The following is a 16,432-nucleotide window of genomic DNA, read 5'->3' on the forward strand; positions in this document are numbered from 1 at the left end:
CCCTAATGTTAGAGAGGTCATTCTGGAACCTTTGTAAGTGAGATACCTCTAAGAGCAAGAAAAAAGTGACGGTCCCTTGAACTATGAATTATCAAGGTTTGACTGTAGATGGTTTAACACATTTTACTTCGACATTCGACAAAAAAAGACATTCATTCAGCGTCGCCGGAGGCTGTGAAAAATATTTTAAACTAAATTGTTATATCTCTTAAAAATGATAATAAATTAACTAAACTCACTGATTTATTAATCAAATTAATATTTCAATAAACTGGTGTTGCATTGTAAATATTCTTTAGTCTTCTTTCTACCATTACAAAGTTTTTTATGCCAAGAGAGTTCGCCTAATTGGGGCAGCCGCTTAGTTGGGGCAAAGTGCACAAGTTCCAACATGTCCCAATTAACCGGAATCTACTGTATTATAAATAAACAATTACATTAGAGAACTTAGGTAGGACTTGCACATATGCTTGTACTATGGGGAATTCTATTCCAATGTACTATTCAGTATCCTTTTCTGGGGCACTTCCCATCATGCAACAAATATTTTTAAAATACAAAAAAGAGCTGTTCGTCTAATGGCTAAAGAGCCCTACAATGCCCCATGCCGACCTATTTTTAGAAAACTAAATATTCTCCCTATTCCTTGTATCTATATTCTATCTGCTGTTATCTACATCCATAGAAACCTGTCATCTTTTTCTAAAAATCGAGACCCTCACCAACATTTCACAAGAAGCCATAATGACTTGCATGTAGATTATGCCCCGACCACAAAATGTTTACATGGATTGAGAAGGATGGGAATTCTTCTCCACAATCATCTACCATTATCTTTTAAATCGCTGAATGACAAATCTTTTAAAAGACAAGTGAAAGATCTTCTGCTTAATAAGCTGTATTACAATGTCAATGAGTTTTTTGCTGATCCCTTGTAATGTTTACTTTGATTTAATGTTAATTATTGTTTTGGTGTTGGAATGCTGTCTGCTTTGTAAATAGTTTCTACTATTATTATTCTTGACGTGCCTTATATTGTGTACAAACCTTGTAACTCAATCGCTGGGCAAATAAATATATTATTATTATTATTATTATGCATTTAATCCATGTAGGTGGCGGAGGATGTTATCAGGAAGTGTTAATCGTCGTTGAGAATAAGGCACCTGAATGGGATCCCCTTTGGAGTGCATGGATGATCGCATCTGTTCACCTCGAGAACGTCTTCGACTCACAACGTCTTCACGAATGTCTTACACAATGTCTGTCATACCCTTTTTCTGAACTGACGGCGGGTGACGATGCTTTGGATATCTCTACGCGATGCTTGAGGCAAAAATACTCGGATCTCGGAACAAGTAATAGAAAGCAGACTACATTAAACTAATTTTTTAAAGAGAATTCCAACTTTAGAATATAAAAATCTGCTTGTAATAAACTTTAACACTAGAACCGCCGAACTTTCCAAGCCCACCAAAACTGTGGCATGGGACGTTTTTGTCCCATTGACAAAATACGTTGATCCTGTCATGTTTAAGTATAATTGACGGTTTTTTTGTGGTTTGTGTGAACAAAATACGTGTTTAGGTAATGTTTAAAACGTTTTATTAAGTATAACTAGGAATACAGTAAACTTATTTTGATGTGTTTGTTGCAATCTCAGACCTGCAGACGTACCGGGCAGAGGTGATGCGGCCGGCACTGCGTGAGTAGGCGGCCGGCGCAGTGCACAGATTATTCCCTTCTGCGCTTCTAACTGGCAGAATAACGATATCTGTGCATCGATCCACTTCGTAATAAACTGTAATTACGCTAAATACAAAATAAGTGTAGAAAAAAAACTGAAATTGTATGTTTTCCCCACATGGAACAAAAAAGTCCCATCCTGCGGTTCAAGGTAAATCGTCGTTTTTCTCGCAAACCGAACATCACACAATATTTTCGATACAGTTCGAAAGAGCATAAAAAAAGAGTAAAATCCAGTTACTTTCAAATGGATTAAACCTGTAGTGCATGAATGGGAAACATTTGCAAAGGGCGATGGGACAAAAAAAGTCCCGTCCGTGGTTCTAATCTTAATAAATAAATAAAAAGAAAGGAAAGTGACTTGGAGAGACCTCTTACCGTTTTCCGCACTCTTCACATTCGAAGGGACTCTCCTTTGTGCCTTTTGCATGCACATGCTTCGCGTGGAGCCTCACCTCGCATGCCGTGCTGAACTTGCGTCCACACTCGGAGCACGCAAAGTTGCGCAGGTTGAGGTGTAACCGCATGATGTGCGATTTGAGGTTAGCTTTCTGCTTGAAGACCCTCTTGCAGTGATCGCAAATGAACCTCAGGTGCGTCTTGTATACGTGCTTGGTCAAATCCTTGCGGCTAGAGAACACGCAGTCACAATCTGCGCAAGGGAAGCTGCCAACACCTCCTGGGCCACCTGCTGAATGAATAGATTGTCATTTGTTAGTAACAAAAAAACTGTTGGATTTTAACAGTTGCCATAGGACTTTCTACAGTTACTGCTGAATTTTAATAGTTACTGTTGGATTTTAACAGTTACTGTTGGATTTTAACAATTACTGTTGGATTGTCTACAGTTACTGTTGAATTTTAACAATTACTGATGAATTTTAACAATTACTGTTGGATTTTAACAGTTACTGTTGGATTTTAACAGTTACTGTTGGATTTTAACAATTGCCATAGGACTTTCTACAGTTACTGTTGAATTTTAATAGTTACTGTTGGATTTTAATAGTTACTGTTAGATTTTAACAGTTACTGTTGGATTTTAAAAGTAACTGTTGGATTTTCAACAGTTCCAGTTGGATTTTAACAGTTACTGTTGGATTTTAACAATTGCCTTGGGACTTCCTACAGTTACTGTTGAATTTTAATAGTTACTGTTGGATTTCAATAGTTACTGTTAGATTTTAACAGTTACCGTTGGATTTTAACAATTACTGTTGGATATTAACAGTTTCTGTTGAATTTTAACAGTTAATGTTGGATTTTCTACAGTTACTGTTGGATTTTCTCCAGTTACTGTTGGATTTTCTCCAGTTAGTGTTGGATTTTCAACAGTTCCTGTTGGATTTCAACAAATTCTGTTGGACTTCAGTAGTTACTGCTGGGTTTCATCAGTCACTTTTGGATTTTCTACAGTTACTGATGGATTCAACTGCGGTCCCACTTAACTGTTGAAATTTTCAACAGTTTTTAAACAGTTTTTTCGTTAAGGGTAATTAGGGATGCGTTGAATCTGCAATTTTCACGAATACAATCCAAAATCAAATCTTTGAGGGATTTGAATCAAGTCTTTGACTCCATATCCACGGAATTCTTAAAAATTCACCGAGAGCATGAATGTACAAGGGCGTATTGAAAAGTAAGTTGAATTGAAACTAGAAGCTTTTACGTGGCAGAAGGGCTCCATATTAATAATGAAAAACACTTTGTTACTTCCACAAAATTCACAGAGATTCCATTTTAGTACCGGTTTCAGCTATTACACCATTTTCAAATACCTAGAATAAAATTTTATACATACAGTGAGTCCTCGTCTATTTGTCACTTACCATTCCTGAAAAATGTGACGATAAGCGAAATGACGTTAATCGAAGCATAATATCCCATAAGAAACAATGTAAAAAGTGAATATCAGCTCCTAGACCTCACAATTCCTAGGCGAAAAAAATATTATCGTGTCATATCTGGGGCACTTTTTTACGGTGGGAATGCCGAACTATTGCATAAATATGAGTTCCTGTCTTCATCGATGGCAATTGCAGTGGTGACGTAAATCTTTCTCCATTTTTGTATCTTCCCGCATTTGCTTTTCGGCTTCGCTATGGTGGTCGCCCGGGCGAGCGTCGCCTGGGCATCATCATCGCTGAAACATCGTCACAGTTACAGGAACCAAAATTATTTTGAGCTCGGCGAAAAAAGTGGCGACAAAAACTCAGAGTTCTACTCGGAAAAATTCCTTGAAATCACTTTTTAGGTTCCTGAAAACCATTATGTCAAGTAAAACCTTGCGTACCTACCTAAGAATTTATTCTGCAGAAATTTTTGCTAAAACCGTAATTGCAATTAAGAATAAGCACACCGTTTTACACTTTATTTAGACTGACTGTATTACCACACACAAAACGAACAACCTGCAACGCCCGCCGCTTCGCCTTTTTTTTCGTGCGAAATTTAAAATACTTGACGTTATCGCGAAGCGAAGGTGCGATAAACGAATGACGGTCTCAAAATTTTCGTGACGTTATCGCGAAATGACGTTAAACGGGGTGACGTAGAACGAGGACTCACTGTATGTAGCTATGAAGAGATTAGTGGATAGGAGAGAGAAATGGAGAGCTGCGTCAAACCAATCTTAGGATTGTTGACTAATGATGATGATGATAATAACATATTGTTTGTTTTAGGTAAATTATGAACACTGCAAGACATTTAAGTGAAAGTTTGGCTTATCCGTGATTTTCCGATTATCCGTGCGTCCTCTCCCATCATTAGCCCGGATAATCCAGAGTTTACTGTAGTTTTATCTGTACAGTAAAACCTCTTTACATCGTAATGGAAGGGACCATAATTTGGGCAATTTGATGTATGGAGGTTCACTATAGAGAGGTTTTAGTGATAGGCACCATTTTTTCATATCCTTTGAATGTGAATATATGAAAGGCACTCCTGTCTTTTAAACCATTATATTTATGTGATTAAACACACATGCATGCATCGGTGAACATATACATACAAATATATATTTGAATAATTAAAGAAAGCGAGCGCTATCGCATGATTTTAACCATGATTCGAGAGAAAACCATGTGATCTCTCTCAATTCAACAGTCAATTAAAATGATTTGGACAGTTGGATATGTTTTTTTCTTATTTACTGTTAGGTATGCTCTCATATTGAACAAAATGGCCAAACTAATGATTAACCTTAAAATTACAGCATAATAAAGGTCTACAATAAGAAAAAAAGAGTGAAACATTTATTGCTGAAAATATCATTCCATGCACGTAATCACGGCTGCATTAATTTGTTGTCTTGGCATGATTTGTGGAGGTAGTTAGGCCGTCTCGGAGGTATCTCCTCGGTATGATAAGTGGAGGTGTTACTGTATTTGTTAAGATTGTACAAGATTCAATATGTATTTTTTGTATTTGGCTGCTACTTTTGTATCTATGTGTGCTGCCCCCTTGTGGATGTATCTGTAAGCGGTGTTTGTGGCGCCTCCATGCGGTGGCATCAGTGCATTAAGTGCAGTTCAGTTTGTGGTGTAAAATCTGACGTGTGCAGTTGTTGTTTCAAGCGTTCCTTAAGATTCCCTGCAATTGGCACAGTATTCAAAAAGTTGATTTTATATAAGAGGCATTAAATTCAACAGTATTTTGTTGGGATGGTGCTGGGACCACACAAAGACGTTTCACTGTACCCAAAAACAAAAAGGAGTTCATAAGTGACATTCCAGCGTTCAGAGTGCAGTAGACTCAAAAGTTAGATACATACGTGTGGTTTTTTTGAAACCAGGCCTTACATGGAGTATTAATAATATGAGTAAAACCATGTTATCGCCGCTAAAAAGATCCCTTACTGGCTAATAAAGCTCTCATTGAGTCTGGGAAGCACTCTAAAATAACAGAATAAGTGCATAAATAATAATATATTGTTTGTTTTACATAAATTAAGAATATTACAAGACATTTGAGTGAAAGATTGGGTTATCAATGTTTTCAAATTATTTGTGCCGCGTATCCCCATCTTTAGATAATATATCTATATTATCCATGCATCTATTTGTTGCCCTTAATAGTCCTAAATTTCTTAAGTCTGATGACGACCTAAACTCGTCATTGTGTGATTTGGCATCAGAAGTTCATGACAAGATATACTCGTCATTGCAGCGCAAGGGCAGCTATAATTTTGTTATAATGAATACTTCATTATTCCGAATATTTCGTTATACTGGCGTTCCTTATAAAGACATTTCACTGTACCAAAAAAAAAAAAAAAAAAAAAGGAGTTCATGAGTGACATTCCAGCGTTCTGAGTTCAGAGTGCAGTAGACTCAAAGATACCTTTTGATTTCTGGTTGGAAGGCCTCGCCACTCCAGTTTTTCTCCCACCAGCCTCCTCATCAATCCTCCCCTCCCCTCCCAACGGAGACTTCTCGCGTTTCCTCTTCGCTCCACGCTGCGCCTCTTCCTTAGATGGCAGCACTGCTTTGCCGCCTGCACCCGCATCGCCTTTAGAATGAGATCGCAACGCTATGCTGGGAGAGGGAGTGGCCGCGTAAGCGTCTGCAAACGAAAAGAAAACGGACATAGCGCTCAACAATTTCATTCACACACTCAATCACAAGTGTTTCACCCTGTCGCATTTACTCGACCAACTTAGAATTACAACCTATTTCAGCATTGAAAAACACTTTGTGACTTTCACCATTTGTACATAAACATAGTTGCGAATTGTCTGTATGTTAACGGCGGTCTGCAACGAGTGACTCTTTTGTATTTCTTTTCATTTTTTCTTTTCTTTCATGAATCTAATGTCATGCTGAACTTGTAAAAGTTGTACAATAATTTTCTCATGTGCCACAAGGCCCACAAAATAAACGAATTTATTATTATTATTATAAATACCAATGAAAAATAAAATGCGGACAGGTTAATATGCATATACGCTTGGGTGGATGTTGACAGCAGCAGAGAAGTCAAGAGTGGAAGCAACCGGAATATGGTGATAATGAAGAATGAAGGCAAAATAGATATAAAGGGAGGGAAAGTGGGGCACTTGAAAAATAACAACAATTTCATAATTAAGTACAACAAAAATTTATTCATACTTACAGCTTGGAATACAAGCATAGAAGTAAGGAAACAATTCATCAGATGCTACATATGGCAGGGGCGCAGCTAGGAATTAAGGCTGGGGGGGGAGGTGGTTAAGGTGCAACTAATACCGTGATGTGTGGGGGTATGAAATACCCACCAGGATAAGCAGTAGGTGCGAGATTAATGAATTGAGGAAATTTAAAGATAAACGGTTCAAAACATGGTGAGTTTTTCGGCTTTCTGAGGGATATTTTATTAATCCTTACACTATTCAATCAGTAATATCAATCCAATTGAGTAAAATGGATTCAACTTTAAAATTTCTCTGAGCTCTGGGGGGGAGGTGAGGTTTTATCCCCCAAAATACCCCCTTGCTGCGCCACTGACATATGGAGCATGTTTCTCTATGAAAGTGAGGCTTGGACGTTGACAACAGCAGAGAAGTCCAGAGTGGAAGCATTTGAAATGCGGTGCTACCGAAGAATGATGAAGATAAAATGGATTGACAGTGTAGGTAACGAGAAAGTGCTAAGAAGACTGGGAGAAGAGAGAAGCCTCCTAAAAACCTTGAGCTGAAGACCTTAGTTGGCGGCATTTTGAGGCACGATGGCCTGATTAAAACAATCTTAGAAGGGCAAGGGATGGCCCCGCATGAGTTATTTAGGACAGGTTATTATAAATGATACGTAAAAGAAAAGAAATATTTAGCTATTCAATAATATTCAATAGTGCATCTATTCATCGGACACTACTTACTATACTACGCAGTTCATGAGTCCACTGCCATCATTCATTGAAATTCTTTCACGGCTCATTTACGGTTGAGTGGAAACCATGAAATACGTTATATGGGAAATTTCGTTATACGGGACGGAAAATAATTTCGATATAATGAATGCCTCATTATACTGAATACTTCGTTATACTGGAGTTCGTTATAAAGACATTTCACTATACCCAAATAAAAAAAGGAGTTCATTAGTGACATTCCAGGGTTCTGAGTTCAGAGACCATCATTCTTTGGTTGTACACACCGGTGGCTGAAGCGACACTGTTTTCCCCTCCAGTTGAGTCTGCGGGCTGAGTCTCTTCATCGGAGGCATCCCGTTGCGAAGAACTTTCATCCGCTGACTGAAAACAAAACAAACAACTAAGAGAAAGAACCTTTAGGCCCGTATTCTTGGTCGACCCTGTAGGGCGAACCAACCCTGGATACGTCATCAGCCCCTTACATAAACCGATCTCGTCCTACATAAGTCACATCAAGCCCTACTGCTCAAGGCTGTTTTTGGAACTAAACAGGCCCTACTTGATGTAGGGTACCCGAACCAGCCCTACACCCTACAAAAACATGCCGGCCAAAGTTCGTCTGCAGATCACTTCGATTTAAGAATTCACGTTACAATGGATATTACGGGAGACGAGATCACACGAACCATATTAAATTGTACAGTTACACAATAGGGTAGTTTCCTTCATCAAAGAAAACGATAGGCATTGATTGCGATTCGTTACCCACCATTAGTGTATTCATAATACACAAATTATTTGGTTTTAGAAATACCGGTTTAGACGAATGGCAAGGGTCAAATTTTATCCTCATTTGAAAAAGGCCAGATTGGCGCCCATGCGATTCCACTCCGCGTGACGTCACAGGGACCTAGTTTCTACACGAGAGGATAGGAGTTATACATCGTCTGAGGTTACCAATGCATGCATGAGGCACAGAGCTCAGGGAAACATGTCTTAATAATCACTTAATTAAACTGGCTAAGGTCGGAAAGTTTTCTTCGTTTGATAAGGTATTAATAAACCTTTTTTAAGCCAAGCGCTACCATTCAGCAAGGTACTCAGCTATCCGCCAGCATCCTGCGTCCTATCAGCGCTCAGAGCCTCGATCAAGGTCACTTCACAAGGAGAGAGGGGGAACCAGAAATGCGTCGCACGGACTTTCCTACTTACGCGTCGCGTTTTTGCGCGCTTGAAAATTTTCACTTTTCATTTAATCGCGAAAAATAGATATCGTCATTTAAAAATCTAAAAGCGCGAAATACGTACTCCAGGAGTAATAATCTTTCGTTTTAGGCAATAAAAAAATAATAGGAAACCACCCTATTGAAAGGTACTACCACATTATACCCATCCAGTGAAATAAATAATAAAATTGGCTAAAGTATAATAAGTTAAATATATTGGTATACATCACCTTGTTTCTGTGGATATATACATTAATATTTATCACCTTTTGCACTTGGTACGCTTTTGAGAAACCAATATCGTTTACATACAACCATAAAAAACATATGTTGATGTAGACTTTCCCGGGGTGGTGCAGCATGCGTAGCAAGGTTTTCGGGTTAACCTCCGCATCGTTTCATCTTCATGACGACAGTGGATGTTATCGCTATTTCGATATCTTCTCTTATGAGTCCGGGAAAGTAATGCTTTTCACTGTCGATAATTTTTGCACTTTCAAAGTCCACATTCTGTGTTGGTCCTTCCCACTTTCAAAAGGGAGGACAGCTACTCGCTCTCAAACACTTGGAAGAGATACTTACCCAAACGGACCAATCAGAACGCTCCTAGCCCAAACCCAGGTCTATATAAGACGGGCAAAAACCTGCATCAATTACTTTGTACCTGAAGACGCCAGCTGCAAAGCCGGCGAAAGTGTCGTCTTGAAGATGAATCGACGCGGAGGTCAACCCGAAAACCTTGCTATGCATAGAAAACATAGTTTCATGACAAGATGAGTCTACTTTTGACTTGATATGAGAGTATTTGCAGTGATAATTAATGTACCGACACGACATGGCAGACAGCACCGATTGCTTGTTTACCTTGAACCGTTGCCCTAACAATGCACCCTAAATTATTGGACGTTTTTTTTTAGTTTCATAGTTAGGTCACATTACGCAACCAGAATGGAAAACTGGTGCTATGCCATCATCTACATCATTTCAGAGAACTTGACTGTTTTCAACGGGAAAAAACATCTTTAAATGCATGACTACTATCTTTAGAGATATTTTAAACTATAAATGTTTATATAAATAAGGTTTTCTAAGGCTAACAACAGGAATGTCTAAGGTTTATTGTAAATTCGATACCTAACACCTATGCTACCGGGAACACATCTTCCCAACGATAAAATGGTCTCAAATAGTGAAAATTAATTAGTGCAAAAACCCCTAGGAACTAGACCCTTGCACTTAGCGAGGGTTGATTGTATAAAAGTGAAGCAGGCTTCCCACTGTATCTAAATCATAAGATTCACGTTTTTTTCCAGGTTTTCACAGTCTAAATGTCGTCAAATTCATGGGGTGTCGATTAAGCCATTTTTGGCAGAAATATTGATCACTTAAACAACCACTGGCTGCACACGTTTACCAAAATTTTAACAAACGTGACAGATGCTGTAAATGCAAATGCAGCAATGAAAGTGCTATCTCTCCTGATGTCGCATATTGTTCGCAAAATTCCGGGCCGGCTAAAGGGTGTGTAGTGAGTGGGAAAATTAGAGGGACCAGGTTGCCCCAGAAGTTGAGACGTGTCTGAATTTTCGAATCACTTCTTAAAAAAAAAAAAAAACACACTCCTATACATCTACATTCACTTCGCACTACTCAAAAATTACAAAATACAAAAGGGTAGGTTTCCTTCCTCAAAGTAAACGAAAGGCATTGATTGCGATTCGTTACCCACCATTAGTGTATTCATAGCATACAAGTTATTTCGTTTTAGAAATACCGGTTTAGACGAATGGCAATGGACAAATTTTATCCTCATTTGAAAAGGGCCAGATTGGCGCCCATGCGATGCCACTCCACGTGACGTCATAGGGTCCTAGTTTCTATACAAGAAGATTAGCGTTGATACGACGCAGGCTGCTAGCGGGTTGCTGAGTACCCTGCTGGCTGGTAGCGCTTGGCTTAAATAAGGATTATTAATACCTTATCAAACGAGGAAAACTTTCCGACCTTAGCCAGTTTTAATAAGTGATTATTAAGACATGTTTCCCTGAGCACTGCGCCTCATGCATGCATTGGTAACCTCAGACGATGCATAACTCCTATCCTCTCGTGTAGAAACTAGGTCCCTGTGACGTCATGCGGAGTGGAATCGCATGGGCGCCAATTTGGCCTTTTTCAAATGAGGATAAAATTTGACCCATGCCATTCGTCTAAACCGGTATTTCAAAAACCAAATAATTTGTGTACTATGAATGCACTAATGGTGGGTAACGAATCGCAATCAATGCCTTTCGTTTTCTTTTAATGAAGGAAACTACCCTTTTCATCTGGATCACCTATTTTAAAGTATAATAGATCGAAATTTATATTTTTCATTTTCGAATGATATTTGAAGTCTGATGATAATAAAAATGTGCAGAGAGCGAGTTTTCCGGTGAAAAAAAAGTTTCTTATAACTACGTGCAGAGAGCAGTTTTTTTAATGTAACTTTTTTCATAGACTAACAAGCGTCTGCGTCAATAATAAAAATTTAGACACATTCGCATTTGTATAGCCCAGTTTCATCAACGCAACCCTTGAGAAGGTTGAAACTTGCTTGGCATAAGCTGCCACGGCATCCAGGCAGACTTGACAAGTTGCGTTCGGCCGCCACCGTGCACCTGCCTGGCTGCTCTGGTATGTAAGGCCGCAATTAACACGAATAGGGCAAACTAAGGGCAGTAACTCGGCAAAATCTATAGGAAATTACCATAATATACTATATTTTTCGAATTAAGACCCTCCCCCCCCCTAAATCGCATTTGAGCGAGGGTCAGGGGTTCACCTAGGGGTCTCAAATTTTTCAGGCCTTATTTTTGATCGGTCCCACAACTTTTTTTCACTGGGCTAGATGGATTTGAAAAAAAATTGATTTGAAAAAAAAATGGATTTTTTCCGATCCGCCCTAGTATACAGTATAATACAGTGTACAGTTGGGCTTATTGTTGTTTTTTTCAATTGCCTTTTCAGTGCAGTCCCCACGACGGATTACCCTCTCGGATATGTGGAGTGTGCATGGAGAAACTGGCCGACTTCAAGACGTTCAAGAAAACGTGCATCATCTCACGCATCAAGCTGCTGCAGTTGCAGATGAACGTTGGGCTGATTGTGAGTGCATGTCACTGCTTTCCATGCCTCAGCTGCGGAAAGTGTGCATCGGAAAGCCCATCAGGAGTTAGGGCTAAGAATGCTACTCATGTACACTTGAGGACCTCAAATCTGGAATCCTGAAACCCAGAAAACCAGAAATCCAGAATGGCTCACGGCTTACTTGGCTACACAATAGGGTGGTTTCCTATTATTTTTTTATTGCCTTAATCGAAAGATTATTACTCCTGGAGTACGTATTTCACGCTTTTAGATTTTTAAAAGACTATATCTATTTTTCGCGATTAAATGAAAAGTGAACATTTTCAAGCGCACGAAAACGCGACGCATAAGTAGGAATGATGGGAAATCGCTCCGTCTGGCTCCCGCTGCCGCCCTGCGAGGTGACCTTGAAGCGAGGTGAAGCGCTGATACGATGCAGGCTGCTAGCGGGTAACTGAGTACCCTGTTGGCTGGTAGCGCTTGGCTTAAATAAGGATTATTAATACCTTATCAAACGAGGAAAACTTTCCGACCTTAGCCAGTTTTAATAGGTGATTATTAAGACATGTTTCCCTGAGCTCTGTGCCTCATGCATGCATTGGTAACCTCAGACGATGTATAACTCCTATCCTCTCGTATAGAAACTAGGTCCCTGTGACGTCACGTGGAGTGGCATTGTATGGGCGCCAATCTGGCCCTTTTCAAATGAGGATAAAAATGGACCATTGCCATTCGTCTATACCGGATTTGTCAAACGAAATAATTTGTATATTATGAATGCACTAATGGTGGGTAACGAATCGCAATCAATGCCTTTTGTTTCCTTTGATGAAGGAAACTACCCTATTCTTAAATTTTAATGACGGCAATGCCTCAGATATATAGAGATCCCACCTGTTAGAAGGAATAAGAATCGATGGAATCTGAATCGAGTATCGGGAATTGATTTGAAGGAATTGGACTTGGAATCGGAATCGAAAAAAAGCGGAATCGACTCATCCCTTGCCCTGATACACATTTACCTCTGGTTCACTCTCCACAGCCTCGCTGCATTCCAAATCGTCAGGCGTGGATTCTTCTCCAGACGACGGTTCCTCCACTTTGATCCCCACGTCTGCTGCATTAGGCAACAATCCCACGTCACCCTTCTCTGTCTTCACACAAAACTGAAAAAGATTCCATCCATCGCACATTAGCGGGGAGCTAAAATAATTGAGTTTACTGCATTGCAAGCTATCAAGCACACAGACCAATTCAGGTGTGCAACCAAACAAAGCAGATAATTCCACACATGATTCCGCATTTTCGTGGGAAATTTCACAAAATTCCAGGTTAATCTTGCGTGATTATGGCATTAGATAAAAAATTTTAAAACACCCAAATGTTACTTCAAAATTTTAAAATGATATTTTACTCATGTATTTACCAGGACAAGGGATTTGTTAGTTAACACATATTGTCTATGAATATTGTGTGTTTACTGCAATGAATAAGAATATTAAAACATCGAAAATTACTTCAATATTTAAAAAATAATATTATACTTATGTATTTACCACGACAATGGATTGGTTAGTTAACGCATATTGTATACAAATATTATGTATTTACTTTAAGTATCATGCGTTTAAGAATTTTGAAACACCCATATTTACTTCAATACTTTTTTAAAATATTCATATTTATGAATCTACAAGGACAATGTATAGGTTTGTTAACACAAAAAACTGTATATACATCTTACAATATTACTGCAATGAACAAGAATTTTAAAATACCCATATTTACTTCAATGCTTTTCAATAATGTTATATTTAAATTCATTTACAAGCACAAGAAATAGGTTAGTTAGCACACAGCATATTTAAAATTTAAATTCATTCATTGCAAACCAAGAAACTGCTTTGCCCCTTAGCAAAAAAACGGTTGGATTTTAACAATTACTGTTGGATTTTAACAGTTACCGTTGCATTTCAACAGTTACCGTTGGATTTTAACATTTACTGTTGGATTTTCTACAGTTACTGTTGGATTTTAACTGTTACTGTTGGATTTTCTACAGTTGCTGTTCGATTTTAACAGTTACTGTTGGATTTTCTACAGTTACTGTTGGATTTTAACAGTAAGTGTTGGATTTTCCACAGTTTTTTGTTGGATTTCAACAATTACTGTTAGACTTCAGCAGTCACTGTTGGGTTTCATTAGTCACTGTTGGATTTTCTATGGTTACTGTTGAGTTTCAACAGTTACTGTTCAGTTTCAACAGTTACTGTTGGATTCAACAGTGGTCCCAAATAACTGTTGAAAATTTCAAGTTTTTTTTAAACAGTTTTTTCACTAAGGGTAATGTTAGAAATTTAATACCTCTGAAGGTTTCCTGGTTCCAACGCTAAACTCTGGAGAAATAAACGATAAGAATTTGAGGGAAAATAGAACGCGGATCACATCCAAATTTGTAGGATTTGCATGAGCCGCATTTTTCTCACTGGCATTTCCAGGAAAAAGGCGTGAGGCTTAAATAGGATAACTCATGTCTCATACCACAGGGATGAAAAATTCACCCACAATTCCCGATTTCCCCAGTTGCCGGACACCCTAAGTGAATCTATTTCCAGATGAATAGGGATGAACGCAACAAAAAGCACCACTCACCTCACTCAGAACGCTTTCACTCAATTTCCGCCCATCAGTCTCATCTTCATCAAACAGCATCACATCATCATCAATTGGTTCCTTGATCTGAAAGTATGCACAAATAATAATAATATACATACTACATACATTGAAAGCTTATAAAAATGATTCCCTAAAACTAAAGTACAGTACACACTCGATTATCGTAGTGGGCTAATGATGAGGAGAAATGGCACAAATATTCGGAAAACACGGATAACCCAAACTTTCACCTTAATGTCTAGTTATGTTCATGATTTACTTAAAACATACAATATTTTATTATTCATGCAGTTATTCTGTTATTTTAGAGTGCTTCCCAGACTCAATGAGAGCTTCCTTCGCCAGTTCGCGAACTTTTTAGCAGCGACAACAAGGTTTTACTCGTATTATTAATCCTCCATGTAAGTCCTGGTTTCGAAAACCACGCAACCGTGGCTGCGTGATCACGGATAGAGAAAAGTAGTCAGCACGAATGCTTAAAAACAACTGCTTGACGTCGGAAACTACACTGTCAGGCACCACGCCATGTAGTTGCATCTCACACAAGTTGCCCGGGTTGTAACTGCTGCGGGACGTGTATCCGTGATCACGGAGCGCGGTCGTGCACTGAGAGGCTTGGAAAACAGGAATACAGTGCTCCCGTGAATGCAGCTAGGGTGCAATCGCTTCCGTTTTACGAAGGGGATTCTAACAGAAATAAAAAGCCTGGTGTACCCTAGTATCAATGAAGTAATGCCAATGATTTTGTGTCTTGTTTTATTTTTTTTATAGAGATTAGTAACGAGGAAGTCCTAAGAAGAGTGGGAGAGAAGAGAAGCCTCATGAAAACCTTAACGAGAAGACGGAACAACCTTATAGGCCACATCTTGAGACATTATGGCCTGATGAAGACAATCGTCGAGGGACAAGTGGAAGGCAAGGACGGAAAAGGAAGACCTCGAGCAAAATATACGGAACAAGTAAAGAAGGATGTGAAAGAGAAGAAATATGTAGGTGTGAAAAGATTAGCTGATAGGAGAATAGAGTGGAGAGCTGCGTCAAACCAATCCTAGGATTGTTGACCAGTGATGATGATGGTGATAGAGATTGTGGAAAATATTAAGCGAGAGTGAAATAAATGCACGGATAATCTGCAACACGGATAAAGCGCAGCCGGATATTCGGGAGTGTGCTGTATTCGGCTTTAGTCTCCCGGGTAAAGAACGTCCTGCCGAATATTTTCATCGTTAGCGGCAAAAGGGTTAAACACGTTTTATTCCTATTAAGCGTCGGCTCAACGGAACATTTAGCCCTTAACCATTGATGTGAAATATTTGATACACTACCAGTGACGTGCGGTCTGGGAGACCGCAATAAAACAAAAATTCGTAAAACATTGCAAAGTCATTTTTATTGCTTAGTTTACTGTTTCTTAGACTTCTCAAGACTCGTATTCGAGTAATTCGCGTAAAGTTTCAGTCATTTGCCGAGGTCCCCAAGCGTCGCAAGACCATCTTCCGCTCGTTTGTGCAGCCTAGCCCAAGAAAATGTACAAGGTGAAAGGACAGGCATCTTCAGAAGCCAAGCTGACTGCATATGCTTCACTATGCGAGTACTGAGCACCAGTATTTACTGCAATGCTTGTGAAAAAACCGTGAGTATCAATACAACTTTTGAATCTGATGACTTCAGTAATCATAATTATTATCTTAAGAATTTTTTAGCATTCCCGAATAAGTCAAAATTGTTAGATAAATCTTTTACTGTACATAGTGTGTGTTTTTAATTATAATTCTTTATAAAAATACAAAGACCTTATTTTGAGCTAT

At 38.8% G+C, this 16,432-nt stretch overlaps 1 protein-coding gene across 1 annotated transcript in view; it reads right to left on the reverse strand.

Moving 5' to 3' along the window:
- Positions 1–16,432, reverse strand: part of LOC124170113 (oocyte zinc finger protein XlCOF6-like) — a 34,256-nt gene that overhangs the window by 7,951 nt on the left and 9,873 nt on the right. The window contains exons 4-8 of the mRNA XM_046548794.1: positions 14,601–14,687; positions 12,971–13,114; positions 7,881–7,977; positions 6,091–6,312; positions 2,125–2,437 (exon numbers count right to left, since the gene is read on the reverse strand). Coding sequence (XP_046404750.1) covers positions 2,125–2,437; positions 6,091–6,312; positions 7,881–7,977; positions 12,971–13,114; positions 14,601–14,687 — 863 coding nt within the window. The remainder of the gene's footprint in view (positions 1–2,124; positions 2,438–6,090; positions 6,313–7,880; positions 7,978–12,970; positions 13,115–14,600; positions 14,688–16,432) is intronic.

Source organism: Ischnura elegans, chromosome 13 (genome assembly GCF_921293095.1).
Source record: "Ischnura elegans chromosome 13, ioIscEleg1.1, whole genome shotgun sequence".
In the NCBI taxonomy this organism is placed as follows: domain Eukaryota; kingdom Metazoa; phylum Arthropoda; class Insecta; order Odonata; family Coenagrionidae; genus Ischnura; species Ischnura elegans.